General features: G+C 38.2%; 1 protein-coding gene across 1 annotated transcript in view; it reads left to right on the plus strand.

Annotated features, from left to right (window-relative positions):
* The window catches only part of ELL2 (elongation factor for RNA polymerase II 2), a 75,055-nt gene that overhangs the window by 22,616 nt on the left and 27,246 nt on the right, over positions 1-25,193 (plus strand). Inside the window, exon 3 of the mRNA XM_018050022.1 lies at positions 21,699-21,820. Within this exon, the coding sequence (XP_017905511.1) occupies positions 21,699-21,820 (122 nt within the window). The remainder of the gene's footprint in view (positions 1-21,698; positions 21,821-25,193) is intronic.

Consider the following 25,193-nt stretch of genomic DNA (forward strand, 5'->3'; position numbering starts at 1 on the left):
CATATTTTGTGACTAAATGTAAATTTATGATACTTTTAAGACTTGAGTTATCTTGATTTATTTAAAAAGTAATTCAGATACAGATATTGAGAGTAGTTATTTCCAAGTCATAGCTACTTGATCTTTTAACTTTTTCTTTGAAGTGTAACATACATCATAGTGTTAAGAGATTATATTTTATTTATCACAAGCAACTGAAAAGAATCATTAATTTTAGGCAAGTTATGACTATGTGATTGTAAATATGAACAAACTTTTGTTGTCTATGGACTTTATTTCTTTGATTGTACATACTAAGAAATAAAATGTATATATAGAAAATTGAGTTTTTCCAGTACATGGAATAAACAAAAAGTATTGTCTGTTTTATTGCTGCACTTAAAAATATAATAAGTGATAACCCCTAATAAAATGGACTGATGAATTTTGTATTTGTAATAGATGATACACTTCACAAGAGTAGTGTCAATATTATTTCATAATTATTATTACTATTTAATATTAATAAAATGGTAGACTCAATCATTCCTTCACTTAAATTAATATGCATTTCTAAATTTGTCTCTAATACTATCTATAGTATGGAGATTTGGACTATCTGTAAATGGATTTTAGAGCTATAGTGAAAGGGCAACCTGAGGGGGGAAGATCCTGTTCCTGCTTATTATATATCTATATGCTTGAGAATTTTTATGTCACAAAACGCAAAAATTCAATGTGAATAAATAGACTCTTTTTAAACTTCATAACTTGAAAACATTTCAGGAGTCAAGTGATTAATTGTATCATTCAGCACCAACTAAGAGTACTTCTAAATCTTGTGAAATCCTAAGGTGAAGGAGATGTTTGTGTGTGGATGTCAGCGGTTTGCTTCTACATGACTGCTTTATAATGAAGTCCTCTTTTTTTCTCCCCCAGTAACTGAGTGTTCATGAATGGGATCCTGATGGGAACAACTGTTCTTCTGAATTTTGTTTTATAGCTTTTTAGATGGTCTTTACTGCATGCTGATTCTGTCTTGAGATACTAGTTTTGGTTGTTCACTTAAGGCTTCTTGAACTTTCTTACAAATTTCAGTGGCATCAGTAACATCTGAAGGGATGTTCTAGAGGCAGGAATTCCTGAGCTCAGCCAGGCTGCCCATTTCAGTGATGGGTTACCTGGGAAGAGAGGACAATACTCAGGGGAGGGAGAAGAGGGTTTGAACTCCTTTTTCCCTCCCTAGCAGCTGACAGCTTGTTTGGTGTCTGCTTCTTCCCTCTTCCCATAATTCTTCCAGTTGGGAAGCGGAGGCCAGGGAAATGCAAGTGAAGGATATTTTCTTAGGAGGGACTAGGTTAGACTGAATAATGAGGAACCAAGACGTGCAGGCTTCCAAGCTCTTGATTCAGAAATGTAGGTTTTAGCAGTCTCAGAAGGACTGTGGCTTGTATGGCATACCTGTTACCCCCAGGCCGTAGGCACCATGACCAAGCAGGCGGTTTCTGTTTGAAACTTCGACCTTCCTTTTCTGAAATCTGCTACCCACCTCCCCCAAACTTTCCTAGTTTTCCAGGCTTCCCCAGTTTATCTCTGCAAGCTCCATTCTTCCTACTCTATTGTCTGAGTAGAGTTCACTGATAAAAGTAATTTAGGTATAAATAACTGATGGGTTTAAATCTTAATGGGCATTTGAATTTTAACAGATAAGCTTTTAACCAAATGAATGGTTGTTGGAGTTGGAAGGCTGGGAGTGTTGGGGGAGGGAGTGCCTCAGAAGGCACTCAGCTGGAGGACACTGGGTCCTACCTTGCGCACTCTGGGCTCTGTCTTCTCCATCCCCCACCCCCCCGCCGCAGTCCCCTTTTTATTATTCTAACTGGGAACAAAATATATGGACTCAGCATTGTTTCAGAGCCTGCAGCTGCATTCCAGCCTCCCCTCCCCCCTTCTCTTTGCAGAGCCCTCCCCGTCCCTTTGGGACTTGGTAAAAACAAAGAGTCATTGCAGGGGAGGGAGTGGGTTGGCACAGCCCACAGGGAGGACACAGAGCCACAAATGTGAGGGTCTTCTGTACAGTGTTCCTCTGTTTTTCTTGAGAGCCATGGTAATTTAACATTGCCAGTGCTGATTGCTTTAAAAACTCTCTAAAGAAGTGTCCTTAGAGAGTTTTCCTATGTGGAAAATGTTTAGGACTCAAAATTGGAAGGTTTTAACTTGGATTGCCCACAAAAGGGTTTTTCTTAATGAGAAATTTTAGTTGTCTTCTAATACAGGGTTCCCGACGCTTTGAAAGTTTTCCTAGAAAGAATGTGGCAAATCTAACAAATGTACAGTCTTCACATCAAATGTGATTGAAAATGTAAATTAACTATCATGACAGTGTCCTGTGTAGACATATTTGAAATAGAAATGAAATGTTGTCAATGCATCATTTTAAAAGTGAACATTTAGTGTCAAGATTATTTCCTCCATCCCTGATCCTAAGCACTGCATGGTTATGCTGTTTCTTGTTACTAATTATAGGATTTTCCCTCTTCTGTTAGAAAGTCAGAATTTGGGTCTTGGCAGGTTAGCTTTTAAGCATATTTACTTTTGTGCCTGAACATGTTCTCTTAAAGTTTTCCTCTAAAAAAAAAATACAGACTGGACCATTAAACAAAGTATAGCAATATGGTCTTAAAGAGGAAAATTCTGAGAATCATTGATTACCTGGATTTTTATCATCACAGTTGGGCAGCATAAAAAATGTAAATTGTGTCTTTCACACTTCATCTCACCCTTTACCCTCTGTGGAAGAGAGTACTCAGGAAATTGACTGGTCGTTGAAGGCATTTTATGAATTCTGAAGAGACGAAATATCTGTGAAGAGCAATTGACTGTGTTTTTAAAACTCATGAATATCAGGAGCTGAATAAATCAGCCTGAAATACCTTGTTGACTTTTAAGAGTATGGCTCAACCAATTATCCTCATGGTTCTAATCCATACCTAGGATATTCATAACTAAAGGTTTACTATTGCCTAGTAAATGCACAGAATTATGCATTTTTGTGGAAAAGATAGAAAAGGTAGCTTTTCTAATTGGTAGAAAAAGAAGCTGGTAAGATTCACTACAGTACTGAAATGTTCAAGTTGCAACATTCACAGGGGTGTATTGGCATAACACACACAGTTTCCAAAAGCTGCGTCCATACTGTTGAGCAAGCTCTATCCAAATCAGGTTAGTTCTATCTCGTATTTTAACTAGATACTGAAAACGTGGTAGATGAAAAATTTCCAAAAATGTGTGTTCCAGTAATATTTTAAAAACTAATTACTGTGTATTTTTATGTTTGTTGAAAATTTCTTATCTAAAGACACACAGCTGAAGGAGACAGCTGTACTGCCTAGGTCTTTACACTGCCAGGGAGAATTCTCCCTACACTGCACAGCTCTCAAAGGAGAGGTGCTGGAAGCAAGTTAACTCAGTATTTTCAAGTAATGGCGGTTGTTACTGATGCAATTATCTACTAACATAATTATTCAATAAACTATAAACAGGTGCCTAATCAGTGGGTGCACTAATAACTTTATTGTTCCATTTGTCTCTTAGTTATTACACACACATTCTTTTAGTCCTTAGTGATGCCAAGTACTTTGCTAAAGTGCTTAGTGTGCAGAGATACAGGGATGGGTAAGATACAGGCTTTGCCCTCAGGGAACTCGTGACAAACACATACAGACTAATACTAAGGAAAGAATTAATAATGTAGGACTTAATCCAGACCCTCCTCTGTGGAAACAAGGGACTCTCAGGAACAAGGCTTATGTATTTCTGTTTGGTATGAATCAGCATCTTAAAGCAAAGGTTTCAGAAAAAAACAAAATACTGTATCCTGGAAATAGGTTTATAAAATTCCAGAAGGTCTATTAAAATCTGTGTACATCCTCGTAGGCAAAAAGGTATGTTTATAATTGAGACAGAATCTGAAATGGTAAGGTTTTCCACAGCAAATAATGGCCACATCTGCTGGCCTGAGGCAGCCTTGCAGAATGGACTTACCTGTGGCACCAGGGACTCCTGTGCAGGGAATAATTGTCCCAGGGCGGTGAGAAAAATGTTAACTTTGTCACAATAAATAGGATTCTAGACTTCAGTATTAACTCAGTATTTGTTATGAGAATGTTGTTCCAAAATTCTAATTTAATTGCTTGCTTCAGACTCAGCAATCCCAGAGGCTTTAGAAAGTAGAAGCTGCATGTGTAATTTAGAAATTAACCTTAAGATGACTGAAAATGTAAAAAATATTTTCTGTACGTACCACCATGTCATGTTTCCTATAAAATACTGAGTCACACACACTTTACCAAGAAGGAACAACAAAGAGCCAGCCAAACAGGTTTTAAATGTATGCCTTCCAAAAAGGCACAGTGACCTTCTGTGGATGAAATCGGCATTGAACTAACTTTGAAGGCTTGAATGGTGTTAGAATTTTTGCAGTAGAGCCATTAACTCTAAAGAACAGAGTTGGATTTTTTTTTTCTTCCAAACTCAGCAAAGCATTCAGAAATATTTTGTTAATTACCTGTTTTTCTTTTGGGGGGCTGGAGAGAAGATTGGTTTTGAAAAACTAAATTATATAGTATTTGAAATTAGTAGGCAGTTTCAACCCACCTGCAAATACTTCCCCCAGACTACCCTTCTCTAATCTACTTGATACCCAGGAAGCAAAGATAACTATCTGCTTGAAACAGCAGCAAAGATAAAAATAAATCCTCAGCACTGCCATTCCTTCTCCGATGATATGCCTGCAGTCTGCTTTCCCTTGCTGTTTTTGGTTTGGCTGGTCCACTGGTTTTGCCAACAGTTGTGTTTAGTCAGTCTGCTCAAAGGTTGCTGACTAACAGCTTACCCTTACACATTCAGCTCCAAATGTAATTAATACTACAAAGATTTAATTTTAACATTAAAATTAAATTCTTTTGTAATGGCAGTTCTGGTTTAATTTTTTTTTTTTTAATATTACAGTGGTTAACATGTGTAGGTAACATTTTGATGTCTGTATTGAATTATACCTCATTAACCACACATTGGGCTTCCCGGGTGGCTCAGTGGTAAAGAATCCTAATGCAGGAGACACAGGAAATTCGGGTTCTATCCCTGGATCTGGAAGATCCACTGGAGTAGGAAATGGCAACCCACTCCCGTATTCTTGCCTGAAAAATTCATTGACAAAGGAACCTGGGGTTGCAGAGTCAGACATGACTGAGCACACGCACTGCAACCATATGTTAATTTATTAAGGTGTCAATACAATAATAAATTACCCAATTTGAAAGAAATATTTCACTTTGGTATATATCAGAGATCACAAAGGAACTGAAGACTAAGTCATCCAGCTCTGTCCTTCATCAGACTGAAGTCACTTTGGAAAGCAGCTATTGGAACTATGATTGAAATCTGAACTTGCAACCAATACCATAAATGGCATTATTAGCAGTTAGTTAAGCTTCCAGTCTTCATTCAGCAAGCTTTTGTGAATATTTGCTGTGTGCCAGGCACCACGGTAGACAGGGTGTGGACCTTGAAATGCCAGCTCTTGTTCCTGACACCCTGTTTGTCAATAAAATCTGCCACTGATGGCTTTGCCTTTTTGTTTCGTTTCCCACCAAAAACTGAAACTTGTGAAATTTAGTTGCCTATGTTACAGACATAGTCACTTTAACAGCACTCACTTATTTACGTTTGAAAAGTAATCATCTTTAACCATCCTATAACACCTACAGTTCTTATAGCTAATCCACCCCTAGATTTGAACCACAAGCAGTATTTAAATTTCTTTTGACCTCTTACTATGTGCAAGGCCTTATCCTTATAAGAACATGGTCTATTAAAAAGAAAAGCCAAAATTTAATGCAGGAAAAACAATTTAGCAGAATATGTGGAAGCCTTAGATCTTATTTCAAGCAATATTTAACACAGCAACAAAATTACTATATATCACTGATTGCAAGGCATTTCTTAACCTTTAACATCTTTGGAATTAGAAACGCATCTCATTACCAGCAGCATCTTAGTGGTGTGTCAGTTTGTCAGCATTTTGTTATGTAGCGGTACATAAAATCATGGATAGCCGTACAGTTGGGCTGGCACCTTAGATTCAATTAACGGTAGCAATGCAGTAGAAATATTTAGAGAGTTGCTGTATTCTGCAGTAAGATTTTATCTAACTAGAATCTATAAAAGTAATTTGCTTTGAAAACAAGTTTAGAAGAAAAGAATTTTACTGACTTAAAGACTTAAAAAGCCCATATAAACCAGGCTAGGAATTTTCAAAATCTCTCTTAACTAGTCTTATAATTTGTAGTATATTTAGCATAAATGCATAGTCATCCATTATTTTGTTTATAGACTCCAGTGTTTTTTTTCCAGTAGTTTTATAACTAAAATTTATTGAATATTTATCATGTGCTAAGACCCCTAGTCTAAGCACTTTTACACATGTTATTTTCATTTAGTCCTCGATAGGATCCCGTGAAGCACATACTCGTATCCTGCAGGTGTGTTAACTCTGGCTTTAAAGTTAAACCACTTGATAAAGCTCATAGCATTAGTGAATGAATGAACCTGCACACAGTCTAAGCATCTGATTCCAGAGCCTGTTTTCATCCCTGCACTGCCTTGCCTGCCTATAATAAATGTTCAGTGAGCATTTTATTCCCACATTCAGAGAAAAATTTGTTGAGTATCTCCCCAGCCAGGAAGAGAGTGAGTCAGGGAGGGCTCAGAGACGTAGGGAGGTGTGGCAAATATTCCCACCCTCTTAAGGAGCTTGAATTTCACCTTGGAGATCAGTGTTTCTTATCTATAAAATCTCTCTAAGGGTCGATGATTAAAAGAATATGCACAGACGCAGGTATGCATACATTCTGTTTTTTTGGACAAGGTTCATAACTTTCATCATTTCCTGAAGGGGACCACCAAGTTCCCCAATAGAGAAAACTACTATAGTAGATGCTTTCACATTTAGTAACAAGTCACAGTAAGGAAAAACATTTTGCAATGTGACCCTTCACAGATATAGGTGTACACATTCAAACAGCTAAAAAAAGTTTCACAGCACGTTATTTATCCTTTACCAATATATTCTGACATGTTCTATTCTGTTTCAATTTAAAAGAATCTGATCACAGCTTACTAAAGTTATGTCATAACTTTCCAATGGGTTACAATCTATAGTTTAAAAAACACTACAAGAAATTATCATTTGCTTTTTTTAAAAAAAAATTTTAGAAATTTTAGCCAGGGAGTCAGGTGACCAGATATGCATTTTAGTTTGTTTATCCAGTAGCTACCTTATATTGCTTATATATGGCAAGGAAGGAAAGGAGGGTATCAAGGATGATGTCATATTTATGATGAGCATTTCTTTGAATGGTGAGGCTATTACTCAAGATCTAAAATAGATGAAAGAATAGACTGAGGCAGAAGTCATGAAGTGTTTGGTTCAGGACGTGCTGTCCATGAGGTGTTCAGATAATAACTCTGTACCTCGTTCTGTCAAGATGGATCTGTCCAGGAGATATTGGTAATGGGGGATTTGGAAGAAATGGGTTTTTTGAGAAACAGTTCGAAAAGACGTTTTATAGTGCTTAATTATACTTGACAGTCCAGTAGTGAGAAGAAAAAAAGATATATTAATAGGTGGAATTCTGTTACGTAAGGTCTATTAAAAGAGTTACTTTTTTCAATTGTTAGGCAAACTGGTTTAGTTATGAACACTTACAAGTGTTGATACTTTTAATTCTTAACATTTATGAAATTTGAAGCTCCTTTTGCCAAATTTTCACACTCGTTAAGAACAATGACAGGCTAATAGAGATAAACCGTGGCATATTGATTATCAAAGAGTACACAAGTAAAAAGCAGTGACTTAGAGCTCTGTGCAGTATGGCAGTGAAAACTCTTAAGTGGGCAGAAGTCTACATATGGTATGCCACCATTTGTGTAAAGTTTAATAACAGGCAAAATCAAACTGTATTGTGTAGGTACACATGTGATTAAATTATTAAAAACAATAAAGGAATGGTAATCACAAAAGTTAGAATAGTTGTTACCTCTGGTACAGAAAGGCAGGCAGGAGGGTTAGGAGGGGAGCATATGGGTAGGTCTGTTATTGCTAATGTTCTCCTATGTTGGGCAGGGAATCCACAGGGTTTACTGTGTTGTCAGGCTTCATAACTGTCAAGCTGTATTGGTTGTGTAGAAACAAATGTTACATAAAGTTCTCGTTATCATTAACTTTAAATATAGTAATGTAAATACATATCTTTGTATATTTATAATCTGTCATCTGCATGGATTAAAAGAGAAAAACCAGAACATATTTTAGTAGATGCCAAGGTGGCATTTGATAAGAATTCAATATTAAATCTAGATTAAAACTTTAAGTGGGAATAGAAGAATTCTCTCTTAACATGATGAAAACTATCAAGCTAATAGCCAGTTACTGAACAACATCAATAAAATACACATGGCCACTCTCATCTCTAGAATTTAATATATTTTGGAGAATGCTCATTAATATAATGGAAAAGAAAATTAACTATTTTTAATTAAAAGCTATGGATAATAGATAAGAGGGAACAAATTTGCATCTGCAGATAAACCAAGTGAAAAACTATAAAAACTTATACAGGATTTCCTTTAGTAACATGGTCAGTTCAGAAATAACTGTTTAAAAGCCACTGGCTTAAACGTAGTAGAGTGGAATGAAGAGAAGTTTCTTTTAAAATGGGAGAAATAGCGGAACATTTCTAAACTGATGGCCCTCACCCAATAGAAAGCAAAAGTTGATACACAAAAGAGGAAGACTTGCTGGAGCAATGCCTTTAAGTAGTTGGAGAGATAGTGTCTAGTTGCTCAGAGGAGAGATATGTTTTAGATAGGAGCAAAAAAAAGGTATGTATGTATATGAGTGTAGATTTTGAAATTCTTATTGTTAAACCATTTCTTTAGCCCTGTCTCCAAACTAAAGTCAAAACATGTAGGTCAAAGTCTTATAATGTTCACACTTAGCAAAGTTTTTGGCACATGGAAAATGCCCACTAAGTGATAAATACAATTTTTAAAAATCACTAGCCTCTCTAAGCACTAACAATTAGGAATTTCAATATAAAAATGATCTTAACAGTGGCAAGAAAAAATGATAAAGTAGCAAAGGTTAAAGGTTAAATGTAGTCATGTTATTCTATCTAAAGAGCTGTAATACTGATGGGTATAAGAGAATATATAACTGATAAATGGCAAGACTGTCTGTCCATAGATTTAGGTTAGAAGCTTTTGAAGTCATCATTTCTTCTTCCTAATTAATAATAAGATGTCATATATATCATTATACTAATTTTAACAATAAATGTGCTATGTGTGTGCTCAGTTGTATCCAACTCTTTGTTACCCCCTGGACTATAGCCCGCCAGGCTCCTCTGTCCATGGGATTCTCCTGGCAAGAATCCGGAGTGGGTTGCCATTCCCTTCTCCAGGGGATCTTCCTGACCCAGGGATCAAACCCGCATCTCCTGCCTCTCCTGCATTGGCAGGCAGATTCTTTACTGCTCAGCCACCTGGGAAGGTTTAAAAATCAATACACAAATGCAATATAAACCTACAAAAAATTTGAAATGCTGTATACCAAAATGTCATTGCTTTACTAATTGCTTTTCTAATGAGATAGATGTGTTTATCTATGTTTCCTAATTTTTCTATAAGCATAAAATAAATGTTTAGAGATGCTGAGCTTAAATGTGTCAGGAAGAAAGCCTGAATATTCAAGGAGAAAGGAATATTCAGGAGAAAGCCTAAATATTCAAGGTTTAAAAAAATGTTAACAACAACAACAAAAAAATGTTAACAAGGAAAAGAGAAAGCATGTTTTGAAGTTATCTATACCTAGACACCAGCTGAATATCTTTCTAGTCAACTACTTCATGAGTTGCTTTGTCATCTATCAGTTGAGAAAGAAAGTTTTCTCCCTTCTGTGATCTTTCTCCCCAGGGAAAGGAAGGTAAAGGCGGAGTGGCTGGTGTTATCAGGAACATGGGACGGAGGCCACTCTCCTTTCTGAATTAAGAGCAGGCATTTTGGAACAGTGGTTGGGGATGAAAAGCAGTAGTCAGCTGAATTTCAAAAGATAAGATTCCTAGGGAACTTCAGGCACTAAAGCTCAGAATGCAATAGAGAACTTATTAAAGATAGCTAAATTGGGCCCACAGTATTGAAGGGTTAGTACTTAATTAAGCAGCCATAGGAAAAGGGCAATCTTTTATAGAACTTAAAAAGTTTACATTGTCTAATAATCACTCAGTAAGTTATCTTAAGAGTAAGAATATAAGATATAGCCATATTTATGAATGTAGTAGTACTCTACTAATCAACACTAAGAAATTCTTCCTTAATAATAACCAGAATGCTTTTTTAGTTTTCTCTTAATCTGTTTGTATTGGTAATTCATTAAAATCAGTTTTCACTGATTTGGAAGGAGGAGCAGAACTTGAGGTGTTCCATTTCCACCAAACAACAGGATGATGCTGACATATGTCCACAGCTGTTTAAATGTTTTGTATTTGGCAGTGAAGAAAAGTTCCTCCCAGGGATGCTTGGTGTTTTGTTTTACTTTTTCAGGAAGATAGTGTTCTGTTCCTTCCTTTGAGAATTTGAAAAATAAAAAAGATAATTGTGAATCCATGATTAATTTTGGATAAAGTCTTAAACTTTACAATTTCAGATTCTGTAAAATATATATGTGTCTATATATATATATACAGTTTTTTTCCAAAAATGTATAAGGCAATTGAGTCATAAGAAGCCAAATGTCTCCTGAAGTCTACTGATATGGTTATCTTTTTTAAGGGGCAATGCAATGAATTATTGTCAAAAGGATAAAATGTTTTGCTACCTCATATAATTTCTTTATTCTAGAGGGACCTGTGTTGTCTGCCTCCTAGCAGAATCAAATAACTATCCAGAATATAATCAACAGTTTTATGATATGAATTATTAAAATACAGTAATTACCTTGGTTGTCCATATGTAAAATATCTTAGCTCTTTCTTTGCCAACATATCTTTCTCTATTTGAAGGGCTAGTTTTGATGGCTTTACCAATGGCCCAGGCATACCATCCTTAGAAACGAATCATCTTAGTCCTGTGTTTCTTATAATAATAAATCAATCGATCTAAGAGACTTGACAGGCCCTCTTATTTATATGACCTGCCAAGTCTCTTAGAAATCAGAATTGCAGTTTCTAATTTAGTTCTTGATGCACTGTGCATGTCAGTAGCTTTATACATGTAAAATCAGAAATAGTTTTACTTCTTGAAGGCTTGAAGGAAATTTTAGCAAGTGAATTTGATCTATGAAAACTGAATAGAAATAAATTTTATGAAACGGACTCTACCTTAGGAATATATTTTCAAGGTAGATGTTTAGTAGGAGACCTTTAAAAAATTAAAATAAATTGTATTCATTTTTCAAGACTACCTATATAGTTTTGACACACCAAAAAAAAAAAAAAAAACCCACAAACTTTAAAATACGATTTGCATTTATGAAGACTGAATGCTTTAAAATCATGAAGTTGTGATTCTCATGAGAACTCTTAATTATGTTTTGTTTCTTCAGTGCACTGTAGCTATTATCTGGGGTTCTGAAGGCAGCATTTTTATTTTTCAATGGATAGGGCACTCGGGAAGCAGTGTTTGCTACCATTCTAGAATACCCTTCTAGAGTAATTGCAGGCGTTTGTAATTTTTCAGCCTTTCACGGACACCTGTTGTGGCTGATTCATTCTTGTACCTTATCTCTATGTATGTTGAGTTTGGAACAATTAGAAATATTGCTAGTCTTTTGGTTTGTTTGTTTTTGCAGATAGCTTCTTTGGCTTTTATTTAAGCTAACACTTAAATTTTGACCTTGAAGGTTTCTAGCCCCTTACTTTTGCAAATACCAAGAATTCAGAATAAGTATTATCAACTTGTGATTATCCACAGGGTGCCTGTTATCAGTCCATTACCATTTTATAATTACTTTAAAAATCGAACACATCACTGTTGCTGAGGGAGACATGTGTGCACATGAATCAAACAGGCTGAAATCAGGGTGGGAGCTCTCCAATACTGTCTTTACGTCATCAGAGCAACCACTCTAGGGCATATGCTGTGTGTTGGACATTGTACCAAGCCCTTTAGATGAGTTATCTCTTTAAACTCCAACAATCTTACGAGGTGAGTAGTATCATTACCCAGAGGAAACTGAGAATTAATGAGGTTAAGTTGCTTGCCCAAGGTAACACAGATGGTAGATTCCAGGGCCACGCTGGAAACAGCATGGTTGCTCCAGATCCTGGCATATGTAACCCAGCATACCAGATGTGATCTGCTCGCCCCGTTCCCTTGTCATCTGTGTGTAAAGGAGAAGTGCTCAGGTTGCCTCTTCTCAAACCATTGGATTTTATCCATCTTAGCACTGGAAATACAAAAAGACCCAATAGTAAAGAAAGCATTCTAAAAAGGAAAGGGAATAAGGCAGAAGGACACTATTTCTACCTTTGGTATCCTTATATTCGCTGCTAATTCCCATCAAGAAATGGCACATAAGAGATCATATTTGTACACAGTCTTTTGTAACTGTCATTTAAGATGTGACTGAAGTGTAATTAATAAAATATCCCCCGACTATTGCACATCTTGTTGCTGTTTCTCTTCCCTTAGCACAGAGCCTGGATTTGTGGCCTTGATCCCCAGAGCCTGCCTGGGTTCTGTGATGTTACCAGCGTGGCTGCCTCAGCAGTCCCAGTCCCTCATCGCCCTTTCCTCAACCAGAGTGGCTCTATTTATAGTACATGGTGGGTTTCCCCAGGAGATTTATTTTGAAGAAAGTATTCTGTAGCTTTAATTTGTTTTTAAATATGTTAATGTTGAAAAATAGAAAATTAAGAATTGAATTTCTTTTTAAATCTATGGAAATATTTTTTAGACTTAAATACCGTTTATGTTATGGAACTGATAAGTTTTCACGGCAAGATTGAGTGAGCTAGAAAAACCATGTGTTTTGCAAAATCTAGAGCCTGGGCCACTTTTAGCAACTTGTTTTACTCTTGAGTGTTCACATCTGCCAAGTCCCCGTCTCCCCCCAGGTTTACACAACCATTGCTGACTGCCATACATGACTTCTGTTCCACCTACGTTTTACCAGCAGTGCCTCCTGGCATATTACAGAAAGCTTTCTTCAAGACTTCAGGAGAACAAGGAGAGAAGATTAGCAATGAATTTGGAAACTGACATTCATATCAAAGATTGTTTTTCCTTGTAGAAATTAGGTTTGGGCTTTGTTTCTGAGAAACAAGCCATTTAAAAAAAAAAAAAAAACAGAATTTAAAAAATTCTGCTTCCTACTTGACCAGGAGAATTGCTAAGTTTAAGAATTATTTAGTGTGGTTTCCCTAAGTTCTTTAAAATGCAAAGTGGTCTTAAAGATGCTAGATCATATTTTCAAATGGAATTTGATAAGGCCAGAGTATCATGTGAATATTTTAATAAAGATGAAGATAATTTTTTTTTAAAGAAAAATATATATTATAAATTTAAGTTCTACAAACTCAGGCATCCACTTGACCTAGGCTTGGGGCTAAACATAGCACAAGGAAACTTCTTCATCCTGACGTTTGTACCACACAGTGCCTGCTGTTTGCTGTTTGTTTGTTTGTTTCTTCCTTTCATTTTGCTATTTATTTTTGCCTGCTCTGGGTTTCCACTGACTCTTTTAAGCGATCTATTTCAGATATAGATCTAATTTTTTAATATTCCTGGCAAAAGTCTTCTTCAGAGTGCATTTAATGTAGTTCTAAGTTTCTTCAGATGGATCCAACAAATATTTATTTAGTATCTATTATGTTCCAGTATATGTGAAAGTAAGACCATGGTCCTTGCCCCCGCCAAAACTCTTGGTCTAATAGGAAGGAAGACAGATGAAGAAATGCTCAGCACGCAGTACAGTGAGGGCAGCAGGAGAGGCGAGCCCAAGGGGCTGTGAGGACAGAAAAGGGAACCTGTTCCACTGGGGAAGGAAAGGCTCCTGAACTGAGGGTTAGATAAAGGATAAGTGAGCACAGGTCAAGACAGAAATGGGGACGTCAAGTACAAGGTGGAGAGTGAGGCCCAGGTCTGTTGGAAAGGAACCACAAGTGTCCTTCCCGTTCAGGAGCTTACTTCCACAACAGATCAGTAGTAGGAACCAAAAAGAAATTATGATGCTTGGGATTGACATAGTCACACTGGCATTTTATGAAACTGATTTTGGCAGCTGAATGATTAGAGGATGGGATCAAGAGAAGACAAAAAGTGGAGGCCAGATCACAAGATGTCCAAGCAGGTGATATTGAGCCCAAACAGAGGAAGGCACGAGAACATACATTTGAGAGAGAATTTGGGGAGTAAAGGCAGTAGGCCTTGTGTCTGAATGCTGAGGGGTGTGCAGTGGTATGGGGGAATGAACAGCCAAAGTTGACTCCCCAGGATGCCAGTAACCTCAGTAAAATAGATGACTAGTAGTTTCTTAACTAGGAGATAGATTATGTGACAGGGTGGGCAGGCTTGGGAATAGCATGAGAATTCTTTTCTATAGAAGCATTGATGTTGTGGAATATATTTAAATTTCAGAAGGGAATGGTTAATAAAATGAAAAGCAATTTTAGGATAAGATTTATGAAACTGAACACAAAGTTTTAGTTTTTGCCACCAAAGAGACAATATGGATTAGCCCAGCTATGAAATTTGAACAAACTGCTCAGATTCTCTTGGTGGCTCTGCCACTTTTCTTCTGAAAGCTACTTTGGCATTTAGCTCCATTTGGCAGTCATTTTTAAATGCAGATTTTCTGTTCCTCACACTCCATAGTCTGTATACTTTTCCCTGGTTCTCTAGTATCTGCTATTTGCATCTTACCCCTGCCACTAACTGACCTTCCCCCTTTTTCCTGGAAATACCCAGCTACCAACCAACTACCCCCAACCACCTGGGCCCTTCTCAATAATTTTTGGCCATGAAGCTACAAAATGAGTCATAACAAAACCCATTTTGAAGCCCCTTTTTAGCTGGTGAAACCAGCATTGGTCAACTGTATTTCCATGTGCTTAGCAGATTTACATTAAGGTACTCATTATCATATCCAAGAATAAATATACAAACATAAATATATACACATACATATGAGTATATATGTACACATGTATGTATATATGTGTACACACACACACACACTCTCAAACAACTCCATTCTTCCAGGGGAAAATGCCTTGGCATCAACCTTGATATTTCTTTCATTCCTCACAGCATGTCTAGGAATTTTGCCGTCTCTACCTACAAATTATATCTTGAATCCCTCCACTTCTCCCCATCTCCTGGTCGAAGTCATCATTATCTCTTCTGAATTTCTGTACATAAGTGCCCAATGGCAGGGATCATTGTGGTTTTATTCATTAATGTGTCACAAAAACCTAGAGTAGTGCCTGACGCAGTAGGCTGTTAGTTAATATTTGTGGAATAAGTGAAATAAATGAACAAATCAGTCAGTATCATCTTACTGGATAGACCAACATTTAGAAGGCTGGTTTCATATTAAAGAGAAACCTTATTAAGAGAACCAAAAATTACTCAAGGTAGTTTTTTTCAGTTTTAGTGATACAGCAACTTGGGTGTATTTGACTGTCAAAAATTAACACTTTACTTTTGTAGATGGTATTGCTTACTTGTAACCAATTGAAATTAATTTTTGATATGTTGTCATCAATGATGTTTTCCCCCAGAACAGCCATAAATGTAAAAGAATATATTAGGGGTGAGAATGTAATTTCAAAGGAATGGTTTTCCTATTTAAAGACTGTATCCTATGGAAGTAACAGAACTAAGAAACTTAGTACTGACCTGCTGTACCCTTCCAACGAGATTTGTTTAAGTCCTAATACGGGATTTAAGGAACTCTATGAAGAAGAATAGAAAAGGCTAGTCCACTTTTACTTTTTCTTTAATACTATACATCTTGCTACAGAGTAAGAATGCAAGGAAATAAATGGACTTACTTTGTCCTGAATTATTAATTGGCATATGGCCTGAGTTTTTTTTTAAATAACTGCCAACATTTCCCTTTGTGCAGAAAAATTTAGCATTTTGTACTACTCTCAATAAAGCCTCTATCATGTGGAAGTTTCAGTTGTTTATAAGTGTGGGATCTACTCCACTCCACTCCCTGTCATTCCTTGTCAGTGGGAACATTCATCTCTTACTGATTTCTGTAATACCTAAACTTTTTCTACTGCCAGTGAAAGATCCCCTCCCTTCTCCCCCACCCCCACCTCAGCATTGGTTTCTACATCTGGACTGATCTGAGAAGCTTTTTTTTCTTCCCTAAACCCATAATGTTAGGCCTAAAGTTATAACTGCAGCTCTAGTTTGAAAAATAGGACTTTGTGGCTTTCAGGTTGAGGTTTCTATTTTCTGTTCTGATTCTAGGTTTATTCTGCCCCTAAACTCTGGAACCTTACCAGTACCATGCAAATACATTTCTCTAGCTAAACTGAATTTTCCAGCTTATTAGGAAATTACAGAATCATTAAGAGTTAGGAAAGGATTTGAGAACAACAGAGAATCCTAATCTTTAAATGTTTGTAGCATTTTTTGTATCCAAACTAAGATATATAGTTTATATATAGTAAAATAATAGCTATTTTAGTCCAATAATATTAAGAGACAAGCTGACCTCCTAAGATATTATAGGAATGGAGGGAAGTGGGTTCTGAGGCCATAAAAACTGGGAAATTGCTATTCAGAGTGAAAGGACCTAGTTTAAAGTAAATGATTTTGTTTAAGCTGGCATTTCCCAAATTTATTTGAGGATAGAACCTTTTTCATATAAGGAAATTTCAACACGCTTTATAATATTGGTGGAAAGAAAGCAGACACTTCAGTTCTTGCTGTGGCTGAGGCTTTATTCACCATTATCTAGCAAATACATATGGAGTGACTGCTTTTTGCTACATACTATTCAAGATGCTGGCAATACCTCGAACAAACCAGACAAAAGCCCATGGCCATCTAAGGATTAGAAGGCCTAGCCAAGGGAGAAAGACAATGAGCAAAATTAAGTAGTACAGGTACTAAGTACTTTAGACAAACATGGGGCCAGGGTCAGAAGGTCAGAAGTATAGGGGTTACAATTTGAAATAGAGATGTAACCTTGAGCAAGTCACGTAGCTTCTCTCTGCTCCAAATCCGTAAGATGAAGCCATTCAACTAAACCATCTCCAAGGCCCTGCCAGCAGGTCACTTTAAGGACCGAGAGTTGTCATAAGCAGTGGTATTGCTGGGTCATGAACATCTCACTGAGCATTTGCAGTTACCTTAGTAGAAAAGGCTGATGAGTTAGAGAATTGCTGCCAAATAAAAGCTTATGTAAACCTAAATAATTTGTAATACCCACAACAGAACAAAGCGTTTATATTAAATAAATGGGGGGAAAAACACCTTGCTGGTTCTATTTTTAAGCTAGTGTGTACCTCAGTCCAGTCCAGTGAAGAAACCTCTGCAGCAAAAGTACCAGTGGCTTTTAAGCAGAGACTAGCATGCCCGTATGAGAAATTTGCAGCAGTACACATACTGCGCTTCTGCCCTTATATCCTTTTGTAAAACGGAGGTCTGTGACTCGATGTTGAAATGACCTTTCAGACAGTGTTCCAGTGCCACATGCCTGAACTTGTGTCTCAGAGTAATTAGAAGCTTTGACTTACACATCTTGGTATACAGTGTTTATGTTAATTATAAATGTCTGAAAGTTTCCTGAAACTTTGTCTTCATAGCTTTTTATCAAAGACAGCCAGGAGTTTGGGAGGAGGGTTGTGGATTGTGGTCCTAAGCCTTTGATTTTCAGCCTCTCATATTTGGAATGAAAATTAAAATCTACTTTTCAACTTGCCCAGATCATGGTAGTATATTTTTATATTCTTCATTATGCATAAGAAACTGCTTGGAATCATAGTCTTTGATACTTTTAAAATAACATTTCACTCTTAAGGCATTACCTAAAAATTTCAAGTAGACCATGGGTCCCTAAAGTTCTAAAAGTATTCCCACTGACTTGTAGGAAAAGCTCAAAATAATATAATTAAAATTGAGAAGTTCCTATCATACAAAGGGATACTCTTCCAAAATTGTTTCTAAATCAGACCTTGGAATTTCTTTTCCCATGGTGATTAGCCCTGCCTTCAAAAGCCGATCCTAGGCCCAACAATAACAGTCATTTTCATCTCCTCCTAGTCATAGTCCATAACCCAAAGTCCAGTTTATAAGAAAATGCTTCATAATCATTCTGGAAGAAAAGACAGACTCCTACTTCACTATCTAGATAAGCTATGGAGTAGGTTCCTGTATGTTAGAGAGAGAAGTAATGAGTATCCCCAAGTTCCTCTGAAATCTAGTCTCTGAAATGGCCCTGGATCAGACAAGGACTCCGGTCCCATTTTAGCTGTGGCCCTTAGCAGTCCCACGGGTTCTGGTCCACTCTGAGGCCCCCAGAGCTTAGTTCTGATGCGCCCCCCTCTGTCGCCCCTCCTGCCTGCTCTAGTTGCCATACACAACCTGTTTTTCCATTGAGCCTTTGCCCAAGAAGCCAAACTGTTAGGCACATTTACCAGTATAAAAAGTAAGTACTCTTTATCATTAAATAAATAAGTACATTTACCAGTATAAAATAAGTACTCTTTGTACATAGATTTCATTCCTAATACATCCAGATATTGATGCACATAAAATGTATATCTGATTTGTACAATCTCCTTCAGGAAATAAGATATACTAAATCTACAGACTGTACAGTGTAGACTTCTGAAATTTTAAAGATAAGAAAATTGCATGGTTGACATCTTGCTCTCAGATATTTTATAAGAAAAGCCTGAGATTAGGTCAGGTTGTACCATCTTGCCATGCCTTTGGAGAAGAGCACAGCAACCCCCTCCAGTGGGTTCTCCAGATTGCCTGGAGAATCCCATGGACAGAGGAGCCTGGCTGACTACAGTTCATGGGGTCACACAGAGTTGGACACAACTGAACCACTTAGCACGCACGTACCATCTGCATTGCTCCTGCTCTGAAAACCACCAAGGAAAAGTGATGTAGAAATTCAGTAGTGGAAACTCTGTGGCAACTCATCATTCCTTAACCTCCAACTCCACCCCAGCTCCTCAGCTGGAGAAAAATACCATGATATGCACCCAGGATGCCCCTCAGAAACATGATCTGCCCTGACACCTGCCCCTGCCCCCGAGTGCACCCTTTTCCCGTACACACCACAGGGTGGGGCAGCAGGCAGCAGGGAGCTTTGAGAAGTCCTGCTGTCACTCTCCATGATACTACCCCCTTTTTTTTTCTTTAATGGGTACTTTGATTTCTTTAAAGATACCATTTTCCCCTCTAATTCTTCATTATCAAAAGCAATGAAGTCAGAGTTCTCTTGTCTTCTAAGAGACTAACCTACATCCGTCTCTGATCCATAACTTCTCAGTGTCAGCCTTACTAACAGTATTAGAGACTGCGTGATTCATTGTTGTGGGGGCTGTCCCGTGCACTGTGACGTGTTGGGCAATGTCCCTGGCATCCAGGAGATGCCAGCAGCAACCTCCCACACCCAGTGTCACCTGGAGGGGGCGAAACTGCCCCCTGGCGAAAACTGCTCTCCTGAGCCCTGAGGCTGACAAGCTTCCAAACACTAATGGGTTCATAGGGTAGGTTGTGTATTTTTTTAACTTTGTTTCTTTTTAACCTGATTCTTTCCTATCCTGTTCATTGTCATATTTTTTAAATGACTATAGCTTTTTTTTTTTTCCTATTTGATATTCTTTTAAAGAATAAGAAAGCTTTCTATGTCCACCATCAGGCCAGACCTTAATGCTTTGAGTGGTGTGCACAGCAATTAATTCATTCAAGGTATTTCTGTTATTAAACCCTTCTAGTTTACACAAAGACTTTCTGTGTATATGTGTGCTTAAAAATGAAAAAAAAAATGTATAGGAGGATAATTTTTCACCTTAAGAAGTATAAATGTTACTTAATAATCACAGTTAAGATGATAGGAAAAGCCATGTTGTGTTTAGTAGATGTCTGAACTTAAGGGCTCCAGTAATTAAAAGTTTTCAGTGAAAGAATACTGAACATTTATAGAATTTGAGTACAAACTCTAATCACTTCTGCAAAATAGAAAAAAACTGTATGATTCTACTTTTTAAAAATGCAGTTTAGAATCTCCCAAAAGGAACAGTCTTCCATACTCTGATGGGTAAAGTACTTAATGCAGTCCCAGACCTGAACCCTGTAAGAAGGAAGACCTTAGGCCTAAACTGAAGCCAGAACCTGGCCTGAAAATCAGTTGGCCACTGCTGTGGAAAATCTCCCCAAGCAGGTTCTCCAGATCTGCAGGGAGGGTTGAGGCGGAAGGTGAGTGGAGGTTAAGTGAGTCATGGCTGAGGAAGGGATGTCACTCAAGCATTCATACCTTCATTCCCTGTCCACCTGCTGCTGTCCTAGACCTTAAGGAGGACATACACATAGCAGCCAGTTAGCTCTGAGTCTTACTCTTCCCTTGATGGAAAGGAAAGATTTGGGGGAGAAGAAAGAGAATTAGAAAACACTTTCTCCCTCCTTGCTTGTCTACTAAATTGCCAAGCGTACATATTTGGAGGCTGGAGAGCAGGATTTTACATTCTTTCCAACAAAACCCATTCATTATCACCACCTAACACCATAGTGGCCCCTGTATACCCAAGGGAAGAAAGGTCTTGGGAGCTGGGAAGAGTGGTACAGTTGAAAGACGGAAATCTCCAGTTCATGTATTCACAGGTATTTATTAAGCCCCCACTATGTGCCAGGAAAACACGCCTGGTACAGGGCCTCAGTAATCGAGAGCAATCCTGTCCCTTTGCTTCTGGGGCCGCTCAGCTAGGAAAGGAGCCAAGCCTTGAGCCAAGAGCATGGAAGACATCCTCCTGTTCCATAGTGTTGCCTAGGGCTCGGCCTTGGGGGCCTGCAGAGTCACCTCTGTGGGCTGCTGACACGAGGAGGAGGAGGAAGAGGGAGAAACACCCACCTGTGTCGTGCTGTGAATGTAATTACGGTATTCACCTTATGCTGCTAGTTACTCTTCAAAAGTAGTACTCTAAGAAGTAAGAATTAAAATGAAATGTGTATGTAATAAGACAGGAAAGGATTGGGATACAGACTCTGTCTCAGAGACCATCTAAATATCTAGAAGCTATTTAGCAGGGGGTCATGAAGCCACAGGCAGAACCTGTGTGTCTCAGAAGAGGAAGAGCTTTTCAGCAAGTTCACTGATAACTCTTCCATGTGAGATGTAAGCAATTTCTACTTTGAAAAGAAGAGGGTTCCTCTTATAGACTAATTACTGAGCCGGCATAATTACTGACACTTTAGAGCAGAAAATTGAAATCAGAGTGTGGTAAGTTATAGACATGCTTGTCAGATTCCTTGAATGATTCAGTTATTTAAATGGTATAAGTGTAAGTGCTCAAGAGGGTTTGGGTAAAAAATGAATGTCATTTGAGAAACAGTAAAGTCAGTCATCAGATCATTCTATAGCACATTTATAATTTGAGGTCTTTCTCTCTTTGTCCCCCTTTTAGCTTGTCAAAATCCCTAAAAATGATCCCCTCAACGAAGTGCACACCTTTAACTTCTATTTGTCAAATGTGGGTAAAGACAACCCTCAGGGCAGCTTTGACTGCATCCAGCAAACTTTCTCCAGGTAAGTGTGTTTCAAGGTATGCTGAAGGGAAAGTAATTTTTCTTTGAGGGTTTTTTTTTTCTTAAATTAAAGAATAAAACACATAATAGTCATTCCTTAAATATTTATTGGCTTGAATTGCAGAGCTCACTTATTTATTTGAGAAATAGTGAGCACATACTATGTGCTAGAAATTATATTTGTCACTGTGGGATGCAATCACAAAAAATTTAAGATTCTTGCCCTCAAGGAATTTTTAAAGTATAGATTTTTTACCTATAGAAGATGGTTTATTTTACTTTAATTAAAGACAAGTTTCAGGGGTTTTTAAGCTCTTAATCACTGAATATATATGTAAGAGTACTTTATTGTTACAGGGGTCCCCCACCTCCAGGCCACTACTGGGTACCTCTGGTCAGATCAGCCAGTGGCATTAGATTAGAAATAAAATGCACAATAAATGTAATGTGCTTGAATCATCACAAAGCCATCCCAACCCCCACTCCCAACCCCCACCGCCGATCTGTGGGAAAACTGTCTTTCACAGAACTGGTCCCTGGTGCCACAAAGGTTAGAGACCACTGTGGTAGTAACCTCAAGACTCACGCTCATGGATAAAGGAGGAAAATGCACATGTCTTATATATGCCCTTCCTCCTTCCCTGTGCAAGGCGTGTTGGAAGATAGATTTTTAGAAATCTTTATTCTGCAGCAAAATGGAAACTAGAAATTAACCCCAGGAGAGCAGTCCCTTCTGATTTTAAGGGGAAAATGGAGGGAGGAAGACAAGAACACACACCCATAGCCCAGGGTGCCCGTGGAACTCTTATCTGCTTAGGTCCTCTGTAAACAATAAGCTGCTTGTTTCACTCTTCTTTGCTGTGGTTGTTTCTGACTAAAGAATGGGCCCCTTGAGTAGGGGGAGTTTGTTCTGCTATGGATAAAGACAAGGCCTTAGAGCCCCCAGCCCGGCAAGAAACACTGACATTGGCCCAAAGTTCCCCAGGGCTGTCCCTCCCTGTATCTTCCCTTAGCACTTGAAGCCATGAGCGCTCACTGTGTGGGGGAGAGAGCTATGTTCCCAGTGAGCTCAGGAGGCAGAGATACAAAAAAGACACCGCACTGAAAGCACTCTGAGTTTCTCCTCCCATTTAAGGCGACTAAATAACTTTTTGCTTTATCTTAACCTGCCGTTTTCCATAAGTATACGTTAATTTTGCTTTCTAAAAATTGCCTTCCCCCAAACTTTGGTATAAGTTGCATGTGTTTCAGGTTATATAGGCTTTTCTACACTGTTTACTGTGGTAGCCACCGGCTGCATGTGGCTGTTTACATTTCAGATGACAAAAGTGAAGTAGAAGTTAGTCCTTCACTCATACTAACCACATATTACAGGCTAAATAACCACATGGCTAATGGCTCTCATGGTGGACAGCACATATACAGAACATTTGAAATTGCAGAAAGGTCTGTAGGACAGCGTTGTGTTAGATTATGGCATCCCCAAGTAAAAGGGTCCTTGGTGACTGTACTTCCACTCTGTTACTTCACAGGTGACTTATCCATGTTACATGGCTGGTTAGTTAATGACTGGACTGAATGAGAACTGAGTTTTCCTAACTCCCACCCCGGCGTTCTTTACAGACCACAGGGCACACCAATTTCTAATTGTGCCATCACCTATAATACTTGTCTTCAGTGAATTATTTTTTTCTAGAGAACATTTCAACATCAAATTGAACTCTGTCCAAAATTAGGATTTTACTAAGGAACTTAATTCCCTCTTCAAAACCAGGCCTGTCATCATAGGTAATATGGTTTCTCCCTAACCTCATAAATACCCTGTGTGTTTATTTCTACCTTGTTTGTTTGGAGAAGGATTTAAGGTCACTTTACAAAAGTATCCATGATGGGCCAAACAGAAAAGAAACCATTACTGTGAGAAAACTGTCACAACTCCATTAGTATGATCCAAGTGTGGTAAGAATGTACATTGAAATTTGCCATTATAAAAACAGAAGCGCTCAAACTTTCAGTTCACAACCTGGCAAGAATGCCTCTGTATAATCTGGCAGCACTTTCTCTGTTCAATTTGATTTTGGTTTTCCGTGTATCTTGTCTCTACAGCTGTGCAAGTTCTTCAAGGGCAGTTCTCTTACACCATTTCCCAGTCTTGAAAGGGTTGGCTGACTGCACAAATAGCTGTTCCAAGAATCCATATTAACTAGTCTCTTTCTTACCTTTCGTTTAAAATCTCCTTGGGCCTCACTTTTCTTATATGTAAGATACAAGAATCTCACAGTCAAAAATTACCTTTGAAAAATTTCTTAACTCTACCCATTCAGAGTCCTAGTAAAAATATATAACACAGCTCTATAAGCAATGCATATTCAGGTGTAGAAAACAGCAAGCTTGGCTAGAGAAAGACTATAGGAACATCTAAACACGTGTCACAGTATTTCAACTTTAAGGCAACTGAGTTCAGAAGGGACGAGCAGAGCATGTGGGGAATGTCTTCTTGCCCGCAGTGTTGACAGCCGTATTCTGTTTTCCTGTAAACATCTGTTTCTTAACCTTGGATGATGTAAACTGTCATTTCATCATGGCTGGCAATAGGTTGAGCTTATTCTCACTATGGACATTACTTAGTAATTAATAAGGGGAGATGCTGAAATTCAAGCTTCCTACCACCAGCGCTTCATATTGCAGTCTTTTCTCTGTTGCAATCTTTTCTTCCTACTCATCCCCCCTCTTCTTCCCACTTCCTTCCCCTCCTTTCATTGATTTTTCAGCTCAAGTCTGCCTCATTAAAAAAGAAAATAAAAACCCAAACCCACCTTCCTTGCACTCACTTCTGGGCCCAAAGTCTAGTTGGGTTCCCACCGTTCTACTGGATTATGCTCCCCAAAGCGAGCCTTCACCTCCTTGCCCATAAACCCAGCGGCTGCTTACTGACTATTCTGAACTTGTTGCCAGCATTTCACCCTGTGGAGCACCCTAATTCTTCAAGCTTTTTATTCCCATGACTTGACACACTGCTCTTCTGATGCCCCTCCACCTCTCTGGCTGTACCTTTGCAGTCTCTCGTGGTCTTCTTTTCATCTTCCTATTGCTTATTTTAAATATTAGTGTTATTCACTGTCCATTCCCTCCTGAGACTGCTCCTTACTTCTTCAAAATCACCATGTCGAGCACTGAACTCATTTTCTCTCTCTCCCAGCTGTAGTATTCCAGTAACCCCCAGTAGCCTGGACACACTCTTGAACACCCCCGCTCCACCCGCCCCACCCATGGCTAGTCACTGACCAGATCCCGTCAATGCTGCTTCCTCCCAGTCTCTGAAATCTATTTACTGTTCTGCATTCACACTGCCCTTACCCTGGCTCAAGCCATCA

This window comes from Capra hircus, chromosome 7 (assembly GCF_001704415.2).
Source record: "Capra hircus breed San Clemente chromosome 7, ASM170441v1, whole genome shotgun sequence".
NCBI lineage: Eukaryota > Metazoa > Chordata > Mammalia > Artiodactyla > Bovidae > Capra > Capra hircus.